Below are 12,775 nucleotides of genomic sequence, written 5' to 3'. Positions count from 1 at the left end.
GAGCTAAAGTTAAACTAGGAGGGTCCATACCGAGTTACAGCAGAGATAAAATCGAGGACATACAAATTGGAGGATGTAGGAGGAAAGAAGATTAATAATACGTGGAACTCTGATATGTTAAAAAAATATTATTCTTGAGCGTTTCATATAATGTAGTGATAAAGTTCCAATTACAAGTAATTGTACTATGTCAATAAAGTTGAGCAAAACTACAAATGAAGTTTCAGTAGATTAGCTTGCTTTGCTCCCCTCTCCAGCTTCCTCTTCCTCCCCTTCATCCTCCTCATCCATCTCTTCCGCAGATTCAGAACTCTCATTACCATAGATGTGTGAACTCACACCGTCCAGGGGAAGGTTAGGGTGCATGGTCCTTACCTGTTCTTGGCACCTCTTGAACCCTATTTAGTAAGTTTTGATGGTATCCATGACAAACCGCATAGAGTCCTTGTACTCCTTTACCACTGCTCGGGCGGCATCAGCAGCAGCAGTAGCAGCTACAGCAACAGGCACCTCCTCCTTACGGATTCGCTCAATTTCTGCCTGAAGGGCATGCTCACGAACCTCGGCATCATGGAGTTCATTTTGAGCGACGACATAATTTTCCCAAGCATCCAAGGTCTGCCGGTACATCTTGACAACCTTCTCTTCTTGGGCCAAGGCCATCGTCACCAATTGAGAAGAAACACAAGGGAGAATATGTTAACAAAAATTCCAAGGAGAATAAGAAAAACGCGATCAAAAAGTACAAAACAGACACCTGGTAGGAGGTGTGCCGGATCTTCGCTGAAAGGAAATCGAGAAGAGAACACTAAGCCTGCACGAAATCTTCCACATGGACCGCTCGGCGCAAAGTAGAAGCAGCACGAGCCGGCTTATGAAAAATTGCTTCATTATAAGCCATTGGGACCGAGGGAGGCGTCGCCGCAATGTTCTCCCCAGCAGGGGCCTCACTATCACCTATAGCGGGCACGTCCCTCTAAGAGGATTCTCCTTCAAGCTCCCTTCTCTTCTTCCTGCTCCTACTTGCCCATTGCTTTTTGGCTTCCCCCATGAGAGATTCATATTTGTTAAAATTCATAGCTGCAAAAGTATAAGAGGGGATAAAAACACCAACAACAGTGGAAGAAGTTGAATATATATATATATATATATATATATATATATATATATATATATATAGAAATCAAAGGTAAGACAAAACTTGGGGAAACGGGGTTGATCCCCCATTGCACGAGGACTCGCTCCTTGAGCAGCTCCTTATAAGGGACAATCCTCTGTTGATTAAGGGCTCGTAGCTCTTTCAAGATGGTCTGCTCACTAGGAGAGAGCCTCGGAAGAATATGGCGCACTCGAGCTAAAAAAAAAAAAGAGGAAACAAGTAAGTAATTGGGTAACCCACACATATCCACTGCATACAAAGTAAGTAAATAAAGGGAAGAAGAACATCACCATTTAGAGGAGCAGACCAAACACAAAAGCCTATGTATTTCAACTCTCCAGAGGCAAAGAAGTATTGGGACTTCCAATTGTGTTTGGAAGAGCTGCCTGGAGTAAAAAATTTATAACCTGACAAAGTGTTGAAATAATACAACTCCTTCTCTACAGAGTGCGTCCACATCTGGAAGTAACTCCGAAAGAAAGGCACCGTAGGCTGATGACCTAGCCTGAGTAGAAGAACGGCAAAACAAGCAAGATAAAGGTAGGAGTTTGGGACAAGTTGTGAGGGGGCTATTCGGTAAAAACGTAGTACGTCAGAAATAAAGGGGGGAAAATGAAGTCTAAGACTTAGGTCCAAGTAGTTAGTGTACAAGCAGAGCTCGTTAGAGCTCGGATCAAGGGCTGATTTCAAAATGGGGGCAGCCTAATAATAGTGTTCGAGGTAATGGCAAAAAAGTATCGAACATTTTGTATGTTGGAGGAAGTTAGGTCACATCGAGCGCTCCTTACTGTTGTCAGAGCCCTCATCGGGTGCGAGGAAGACTCCATCACGAAATTGAAAATGTGGAACGAACAACATGAAGAACTTATGCAAACAAATCAAATAGGCGAGCCTCCCACAAAAACAAGGAAGACAATATGCTAAAAAGGATCAAAAGGATAAACTTGGCGTGAAAACAGGAAAGCTACTATACAAAAGCAAATTAAACAAGCAAAGTTCTAACAAGAACAGTGAGGGACATGAAGAACAAAAAAACAAACATACATATCAATACAAATTCGGAAAAAAGCAACAAGGAGAAGGACCAAGGGAGAACGTACCTAGTGAAAAGAAGGAACCCCTTTGAGTGAGATGAGAAGTGAATGAAGGGCCCCCTGACTTTATAGAGAAAAACCTGCACAAATCCTTAAGAGAGTTGGAATCTAGAGAGGGCTTGACTGCAGAAAAGGGATTGCGTCTCGAGGATGAGAAAAATCCCCGTACGTACAAAAAATCCCTGTACGCACACTGACGTGACACCAATACCAAGAAGTTGCGACTTCCCAAGGTACGAGCGATTTAAACATGCATTCATTACACTTTTGTAGGAAGGATAACGTTGCAATCAAACCACAACGTCGCTTTGAAAAAAGCATCAAACTGACCCTCCAACCATTAATGAGAACATCTCATTGGGCAGGTGAGACCCAATCGAGGTTGTCATACTGGCACCCCCCATAAATGAGCACGACTTATTAGGCAAAACAGGCCCAACTAACGAGCATGACTCTTGAGGCCCCTAACAACCCAACAAATGAGCATGACTCTTTAGGCAAAATAGGCCCAACTAACGAGCACGGCTCGTGAGGCCACTAAGCCCAACAAATGAGCATGACTCATTAAGCAAAATAGGCCCAACTATCAAGAACGACTCGTGAGGCCCCTAACAGCCCAACAAATGAGCATGACTCATTAGGTGAAACAGGCCCAACTGACGAGCACGACTTGTGAGGCCACCAAGACCAACAAATGAGCACGACTCATTAAGCAGATCATGCCCAACTGACAAGCACGACTCGTAAGGCCACCAAGCTGAAGAAATGAGCACGACTCACTAGGCAGAACAAGTCCAACTGATGAGTATGACTTGTGAGGCCACCAAGCCCAACAAATGCCCCGGGACCAGCTTGGCAAAAAGTGCCCAAGAAAGCAATCTCAAAAAAAATAGCTCCAAAGTGCAGCTCAACAAGACCTACTCGGCAAAAATTGCTCCATGAAGCAGCTCAGCAGAATCTGCTCGGCAAAAGTGCTCCATAGAGCAACCCGGTAGAACATGCTCGGCAAAAATTGCTCTATGAAGCAGCTCGGCAAAACCTACTTGGCAAAAATTGCTCCGTGAAGCAGCTCGACAGAACTTGCTCGACAAAAATTGCTCCATGAAGCAGTTCGGCAGAACCTACTCGGAAAAACTAGCTCCAAAGAGCAGCTCGGCCGAACTTGCTCGGCAAAAATGGCTCCATGAAGCAGCTCGACAGAACCTGCTCAGCAAAAGTAGCTCCAGAGAGTAGCTCAACAGGACTTGCTCGACATAAATTACTCTATGAAGCAGCTCAATAGGACCTGCTCAGCAATAATCGCTCCATGAAGCAGCTCGAGAGGACCTGCTCGGCAAAAAATGCTCCATGAAGCAACTCAACAAAAATCGCTCCATGAAGTAGCTTGGCAGAACCTGCTCGACAAAAGTGCTCTATAGAGCAGCTCGGCAGGACCTGCTCCGCAAAATTGCTCCATGAAGCAGCTCAGGAGAACCTGCTCGGCAAAAGCGCTCCATAGAGCAGTTCGGCAAGACCTATTTGGCAAAATTGCTCCATGAAGCAGCTAGGCAAAACCTACTCAGCAAAAATAGCCCCAGAGAACGGCTTGGCAGGACCCGCTCGACAAAATTGCTCCACAAAGCAGGTCGGTGGGACCTTTTTGGCAAAAATTGTTCCATGAAGCAACTCGACAAGACCTGCTCGGCAAAAGTGCTCCATAAAGCAGCTCAGCTAAATTGCTCCATGAAGCAACTCAGCAAAACATGCTCGACAAAAATGGCCCCATGTAGCAGCTCGGCAAAAAATTACCCCATAGGGCGACTCGACAAAACGCCTCGGAGCAACAATCTGCAAAAAGGTCTCCATAAAGCAGCTCGACAGAAGTATTCCTGGCAATATGCCTTGGAGCAATAGCTCGGTAGAACCCGGCTCGGCAAATTTGCTTCATCAAGCAGCTCGGCTCAGAGCAATAGCTCGGCCAAAAAAAAAAAAGAGCATAATATATATATATATATATATATATATATATATATATATATATATATATGCATTCTAAAGATAAGAGAGAAAATGCGAGGACACGGCAACTTTTCAAAATTTCATCCAGAAATTTGAAACTAGGGGGGGGGACAACTGATATGCCTAAAATAAACTAGCCAATAAGAGCGAGTCAACACCTAACCCACACCCCCCAAGTCAAACCTTCTGGTGAGAGCAATCAACCCCAAGCAAATAAAAAGGAGGAGAGATCCAGCCAGCAGCTTAAATAGTCGAGTGATGCACACAGACACTTTATGACCCAGGAGCGATTCACACCCCCGTGTAATAAAGACGAATCAACCCAAGGGTCAACTCCAGCCCCTATAAGAAGGGATGCGGAGAAGAGGTCAAAGTAACTCATACCATCCATTCTACTGTTGCATTCAGCCTCTCTAGAGTGATCTTCTTATTTAGGCATCAGAGTGATCCCCCGGAGTACACCTCGGGTCCTCCAAGCTTTTTTGCTTTTATCCTTTTCAAGTCATCGGAGATCTGGGAGCAGTTTCATTGATCATCACCAACTTTTTCCCGCAACAATTGCTTTCATATAATGCGTGATTGTGTTTTTTTGTATATTTCACTAATAGTTGCTGCATTGTGAGATTGTTCATTTCCGTTGCACATTGATTTGCACAATAAAAATCAGCGAGGGGATCGATGATGACGGCGAGGCAAACTGTACCTTAGCTACTTCCTGCTTGAGAGGACAGGGGAAGGAGGCAGAGTCACAGAGGTAGGGCCGCCGGTCGTAACAATGCGTCGATAGCAGCTGCGCAGAGGGCACTAGGTAGAGGGGGCTGAGAGTTTGAGAGAGTGAGACACCGAAATCGTGAACTTGTGATTTTGTGAAGTGTGAAAGAATGAGAACCTAGATTCATATATATTGAGGGTGGCGCAACCATGGATTTACTTATTAAATGGACTAATCATAATTAAGTAATCATATTAATTTATATTTATACTTTAAATTTAAATCGATTTTTCAATTTTTTGATTCGGTTATAATTTGGAAATCGAAATTGAAATCGAAATCAAAAAATCGAGCTGCTTGTGATTTCGATATGATTTTCGGTCATTTTTGTACACCCCTACAACATCAAAACCCATACATAGATGACAGAAGAGGTTTTCTTGATTTTTAAAACCCAAAATTATGGTAATATTATTGAATTAAAAATAAAAATGTATATATAAAAAATGATTAGAAGGCATAATTTTATGTCTGTACTTTTTTCAAACATAAATGTATGGGTTAACACATACTAAATCAGCTAATTAATTTTTTTTATTTTCATTCAAGATCTAATATATACCAAGATGCACGTTATTAGTTTCCTGACAATTAAACACCTTCTAATCATGATAAGAAAATTTTAACACCTTCCCTGTATTTAATTTTGTAAAAATATTTTAGGAAATTATATATGCTCAACAGAAGGGAGTGATGATGTGTTATTGGAGTTTTGTTTAGATCCAGGTGGAAGCTTTTAATTACCCATTTACAGGGAAGGACGGAATTGACTAATTGAGATTAAAGATTAAGCAGTCGTACTCCAGAAGACCTCACAAATTGAAATTCTGCCAAAAATACCAACCTACCATTCTCCTCCCCCCGTACAATTTTTGCCTGTGATAAGATACTATCCCCAAATACCATTCGCTCTACTTACTTGGTGACAAACGCCCGTACCATCCTTTAGCAATCAGCCGTGGATAAGTATATACAGAGAGGCACACCATACCTCTCTGATCCACCTGCATCTCACCCCATTTCCCCGATTGATCGCCGGGATTCGATACCATTTTGCCGGAATTATTACTCATTCTCCTTTTCAGAAAATGGGTCAGCTCCAAAACCCGTGAAGAAAAAACATGGGTGTTGACGAGGGGTTTAGTAAAGGAAAACAGAGACAAAGCTCGCCGGGATCTTCCGACGGGAAGTTCACCCTCCGGCGGACCATTGAACTCATATATTCTTTGATCTCTTTTTCTCATTCAATCAAAGTTTTTTCAGGGAAATGGCAATTGATTCGAAACAAGCTGGAGGAGCTCAACTCCGGCCTTGTCGCCGCCGAGAACTGCGATTCCGGAGACATCCCGCCAATCTCCGACCTAATTCCGGCAATAATGACGACGATTGACGATTGTCGCGATCTCGCTCGGCGATGCGTGGACTTGTCTTACAGTGGCAAGCTCCTCATGCAGAGCGATTTGGACGTTCTCTCCGCCAAATTTGATCATCACATAAAGAAGCTCTCTGGAATCTACACGGCCGGGATCCTCACTCAGTCGAGCGCCATTGTTGTGTCGAGGCCCTGTTTCGGAGCCACTCGCGAAGACGTGAAATTCTTCGTGAAGGATTTGCTGACGAGAATGAAGATTGGGGATTCCTATATGAAAATGCAGGCTCTGGTTTCTCTGAACGAAGTGATGGCGGAGGACGAGAAGTACACGAAGATTCTGGTGGGGATTGAGGAAAGCATTAATCTGTTGATCAATTATCTCGATTCGCCTGAAACAGAGATACAAGAACAGGCGGTAAAAGCGCTTTCGGTGATTGTTGGTTTCGATTCGTGCAAAGGGGTTTTAATCAGTTCCGGGATTATTGCACCGCTGGTTCGGATTTTGGAATCCGGAAGCCAAATGGGTAAAGAAAGAGCCGCAAGGATTCTGCAGAAATTAACACAGAATTCAGACAACTCTTGGTCTGTTTCGGCTCACGGCGGGGTCACAGCTCTTCTAAGAATATGCTCCAATGGCGGTGCCGGAGGAGATTTGATGGGTTTAGCTTGTGATGTTCTGAGAAATCTCGCAGGTGTGGACGAGATAAAGAAATTCATGGTTGAAGAAGGCTGTGTCTCGACGTTCATCAAGCTTTCCCGCTCCAAAGATGAAGCTCTGCAGATAAACTCCATAGACATCCTTCAAGCTATGGCTTCCGGCAACGAATCCATTCTGCAATTGATCATTAAAGAAGGGGGAATTCGTGCCCTGGTTAAGATATTGGATCCCAAATCAGAATTTTCATTTAAAACCAGAGAGACGGCATTGAGGGCGATCGAGAGCTTGTGCTTCCGCTCCACAGCCAACATACACATTCTGATGGCTTATGGGTTTCTGGATCATCTCCTTCTCCTTCTCCGGAAGGGGGAGAATTCAATTCAAGAACTGGCATTGAAGGTTTCGGTTCGGTTGTGCAGTGTGTCGGAGGAGACCAAGAAAACAATGGGCGACACCGGATTCATGCCGGAGATAGTCAGAATGCTCACCGCCAAGTCCTCTGAAGTTCAGGAAATGGCGGCACAGGCCCTGTCTGGTATGGTTTTGGTGTCGAAAAATCGGAAAAAATTTGTGCAGGAAGATCGTAATGTTGAGCTGCTTCTGCAACTGCTTCAGCCAGAGGAGAGGAATTCAGGCAACACCAAGTTCCTGCTCTCTACGTTATCGTCGCTGAGCAGCTCCAATGGCGGAAGAAAGAAGATTTTGAATTCTAGGTATTTAAAGAACCTGGAAAAACTTGCAGAGGCCGACGTTACAGAGGCAAAGAAAATTGTGCGGAAGTTATCAACAAACACATTTCTCAGTATATTCAGTGGACTCTGGTACCCTTCATCAAACTCTTTACTACTATACATGTAAGCAAGTTTTCAAACTTGTTTCTCGTCTAAATCGTAAAAATATTTTCACTTCCTTATTTGTTTTTAAAAAACTTTAGGAGAGGTTTTATGCCTAATTTGTAACAAGTGCTAATGATCTCTAATGTTATTGTCACTTGGTTTCTCTTAAATTCTATGTGGCAAATAAAGAGAAGAGATCCCTACGGCAATTTTTTTAGGCAAAATTTCTATTATTCTTTTACTTTTTTTTTGATTGATCATTTAGATACCTTCATCAATTGGATCACCAAGCATGTTATGTGCTCAATACCTCTTTAATTAAGGGCTTAGAAGTTAAGGGTTTTGCCTCCCTCTTCCCCTTATTTATGTTTGTTACATATGAAAAGAATGTAATCAGGTAAAATGATATTAAATTTATCATCTGATTTTGTCATATTCAACCTTTAAATTTTTATTCGATTCCATTTCTAACCTGTTCTGTTTCGTAAACCAAACATAATGTAAATAAAGTTTCGTTTTCAGTCTTCCATCCTTCCACATTTTGAATGTATTGATCAACTTATGATAGTATCTTTTGATAAAGTCACTAATGAGGAGGTGATTCAAGGTTTCTCATCGTATCAATTTCAATATTTCGACCTTTTTGCTACTTAAGAAGTGAGCCTCAAACAACTTAGATGGCTTATTAAAAAAATGGTGCATAACAAAATTTGGTTAGACAAGCACATTTATAAGTTGGACTAAAGTATAAAATCAACAGATTAAGTTTTGAGGCTATGATGAATGCACACACAAAGTGCCGTAGGAAGCACTGCACTGGCACGCCAAGTGGTGAATGGGACCTTCGCGGAATGAGACAAGAAGAAGTTTGGTATCCGAGGTCAAGTCTAGTCTTAGTCTTCTAATGCCTTAATTTTCCACCATTAATTTTTTGTGGCATTAATTAATTTAGAGCTTAAAAAGCATTTAATACAATTATTCTCAATTATATTTAAAATGAGAGACCCATAGAGTTCACATTGTCATATTAAATACAAAAATTTAAAATATAGTTATTATATATTGGAATAAACTCATGTTTTTTTTTTATAATGTGAGAACTCCAGCCACTATCGCGCTACTTTTGACACTATGGTGTGACAACAAATCCGGGGGATGAAAGTCGGGTTAATTCACCGGGGTAAACTCTCAATGAAAAATCGAACCCGTAACCTTGAGGTCACCAAAATCACAAGTCGCCCTTACTACTTGAATCAACCCAGCTGAGCAGAATAAACTAATGTTAGTTCCTATGACTTCTATTTCTAGGAATACAGTAGTTATGATAAAAATAATATTATTAATTAAATTAAAAATATATTTTTATTTAATATTAATTTAAATTACTAAATAGTTCTTGTTTAATCGAAAATTGATTTATAATAAATAATATGTCATAATACTTAGTAAATAATATAAAATTAATTATTTTTAAATATATTTTAAATAAAAATTTTAAATTATAATTATATTAATTTTCTAATTAAAATTTAAATATTTTCTGTCAATTAATATGATGTGATATTATTTATTAATTAATATTGATCTTGTTATTAATATATATTTATAATATATGATTATCACATTTATTTATTTAGAAAGAGTACTAACAAATAAATTAAAATTTTGATAATATTAATTTAGATTTATAGATGGTTTTTTTATTCATTCCAAAATTTAATTATACATTATTAACAACTAATATGTTATTATACATATTATATCACTAGGAAGTCCAAGATGTTCATAAAAAAAAAAGAGAGATAAGAAGGAAGGTGATGCAAGCAACATGAATCCTATCATTTGTTACGGGTGTAAGAAGCTCGGACACATCTAATTGGAAAGTCCAATTTAAAGACAGACAAGAAGAAGATCAAGAAAAAAGCTCTTTGCGCAATTTGGGATGATAGTAATTCAATTCAAAATCCAAAAAATGAAGTAGGCAATCTTTAAATCGTAGCCATTAAGGGCGAAGATGAGGTATGTGCCTCTACTATTGATGAAAAACCTTCTTATAATGAGTTCTATGATGTTTTGAATGATATGCATGATGACTTACAATCCACTGACATTAAATGTAAAGACCATAAAAAGAAATTGAACCTTTTGACAAATGGAAATGAAATTTTTAAAAAGGAAAATGAGGGCTTGAAAATTAAGACTATATCTAGCAGTTTGAAACTAAAAACAATGAAGATTAAAAAAAAAAATGTTGAAGATCTCAACATATTCTTGCAAATAGGGATGTTCATGGGTCGAGTTGGACTTAAAATTCCAACCAATTTGATATTGATTTGACAAAAAGTCAATCTTAAGCCGAACCATTGATGATGCAGTTTGGGTCGATTTGAGTTAATTTAATCATCGGGTGGATGAGTTGGTTTAGGTTGACGGTTTAACTTGTTTAAAGGAAAATTAGAAAAAGAAAAAAACATGAAAGGAATATGTGTGAGAGTTTTGCCAAACATAATAACACATGTCACATTAAAACACTATTTATACTATTATCAATCAAGTTAAATATATTAGATTGGGTGGCTTCTCATAAAAAAAATAATAGTGTCAAAATAACAATATGATATAATCTACTAGGCATGTTACAATTTTCAATTTTGCGTTGATAATACAATATAAAGAAAGCTTTGAAAGTAATTGGATAATGCAAAATGTGAAACCACCAGCCAACCCATAAACCAATTTGGATTGTTGGGTTGAGCGGGTTGTTGAACATCTCTACTTCCAAAATTTACTCAAGGAAAAGAGAATTTAGATAAAATATTAGCTAGTCAGAATTTAGATAACATATTAGCTAGTCAACAACGAGCCTTCGACAAAGCCAATATTAGGTACAAATATTATCAAAACAAAAAATTTACAAAAACAATTTTGTGATCCAATCAACAAGTCCTTTCATTGAATGTAATTTTTGTGGAGGGGTATCTATTCTCATTCTTGCTCTATCAGAAATAACTTATACATTGGCATTAAGAAAATTTGGGTGCTTAAAGGGGGACCAAAATAATTTCACTAATCACACTACAAGGGCTTGGGCTCCTAAATAGAATGTCACTAACTTATGGACCCAAGAAAGGTTGAATACAAAAAATTATTAGTTGATTGTGAAACGTAGGTGTGCTTGAAGTCAAAATCAAGCTCTGCCAAGTGGTTTTTGTACAATAGATGTTCAAGACATATGACCAGAGACCATGCCAAGTTCGACACTCTCTCTCTCTAAGATAGATAGAGAAAATGTCACCTTGAAGGATAATGGTAAAGGTACTTATTGACATCGGATTCTATCTTAGTGCCAACAAAGGGGTTTATAAAGTGAACCCAAATAAGAAAGAAATAATGGAAGATAAATTAACATACAAAACACAAAATGACGCAAAAACAGGGTTGTCACCTTATTTTTTTGAAGAAAAAGGGAAAACAAAGAAAACTATATAGATATATGAAAATTAGAGATTAGGTTTAGAAGCATAAAGAAGGTGATTCACATTATCTTAAGGATGGTTGGGTAACCAACGCCCCTATTGTCACGATTCCAAGAATAGTTACCACAATTACATGTGTCTCTTTAAAGCTAGAGAATGAGAAATAGAAAGGAAACACTCTTCAATCCTTTGGCAAAATCATTATTATCAATAAGAGTATTCCATATGAGGTTTTGAAAAATTCAAAGTATTGGTCTTAAAAAGAAATTCTTTATAGTAATCCTAATTTTGAAAAAGAGATGATATGCATGAGGATAAAAAGAGTTGTCTTAATAATATCCAGGAAAGGGTGGTGTAATACATTAAATTAAGAACTTTCTTAGAATAATTTATGTGAGGGTATGTGAGTGTTTTAAGTTTACTTGTATGTCTAATAATTTATGTATGGTTTACATACTTTTTGCAAGTGGGATGCCTAATTTTAAAGGGAGTTTTTTTTTTTTTTTTTAAATACAAATTACATAGTACATTCAATCACGTCACTGTCTATTTTAAGACAAGAAAAAGGGTAACATTTTGAGAAAAAAAAAAGATTAAATCAAAGTGATTTCTACTATTAGTTAAGAGAAGGATAAATAATTGTCAATCACCTCTTTTTTTTTTTTTTTCAATCAACTTCCTAAAAATGTCCTTATATATATATAAGTACAATATCTATAAATGAGGTGCATATAAGTAATTTAATAAATTATTTTTATTTTAAAATTTAAAATAAATTTTTATAACTTTCCATTATCTCTTAAAAAATAGTACATTTAAAAACATGAAAAATTTAAACAAATATTCCTAACTTGTAATTTTTTAAAATTTTTCATCATCCATTGAAAATAATAAATTTAAAAATACAAGACAATTAAAACAAATTATTTAAACTCCCAATCATCTTCTTAATTTTTTACTATCAATAAATTTAAAAATATGAAGTATCCAAAACTATTACACTGAAAGACTATGGGAATGCACACTCGTGCTCCACGACTCTCTATTTTTCTGAATTTTTAAAAATTTAAATAAAATAAAAAAAATAGTATAATAGCATTACACGACTATTTTAGGATAATTGTGAGTAGTAATTAGGGTTAAATTTAACATTATTATAAGGGTATTTTGGGATAGTTATTGGTAGTTAAAGGAGTATTTTGAAATAATTATTGGTTGTTATAAGAATAAATTTGATATTTTTGAAAGAAGATATCAAAAAGACCTTTATTTTAGAGAATAATACTTTGAAATAATTGTTTCGTAGATAAAGGATTATTTTGAAATAATATATTTGTTAAAAAAATATGGAAAAAGAATCGCTTAGTAAAATTAGGGATTTTTAAAGGCTGACTAATGTTTTATTTTACT

At 37.8% G+C, this 12,775-nt stretch overlaps 1 protein-coding gene across 1 annotated transcript; it reads left to right on the top strand.

Moving 5' to 3' along the window:
* Positions 1 to 5,937: 5,937 nt before the first annotated feature.
* On the top strand, positions 5,938 to 8,322 carry LOC131166831 (vacuolar protein 8). Its single transcript, XM_058125422.1, has one exon. It carries the CDS (start codon positions 6,145 to 6,147, stop codon positions 7,909 to 7,911), a length of 1,767 nt encoding a protein of 588 aa, XP_057981405.1. The 5' UTR covers positions 5,938 to 6,144; the 3' UTR covers positions 7,912 to 8,322.
* The last annotated feature ends 4,453 nt before the right edge of the window (positions 8,323 to 12,775 follow it).

This window comes from Malania oleifera, chromosome 10 (genome assembly GCF_029873635.1).
Source record: "Malania oleifera isolate guangnan ecotype guangnan chromosome 10, ASM2987363v1, whole genome shotgun sequence".
NCBI lineage: Eukaryota > Viridiplantae > Streptophyta > Magnoliopsida > Santalales > Ximeniaceae > Malania > Malania oleifera.
Note: the sequence above shows the minus strand (reverse complement) of the source record. Positions and strands in the feature narration are given on the sequence as shown.

Excerpts from the sequence above, each read along its gene's own strand:
- LOC131166831 (XM_058125422.1), top strand. The coding sequence starts at position 6,145 with ATGGGTGTTGACGAGGGGTTTAGTAAAGGAAAACAGAGACAAAGCTCG.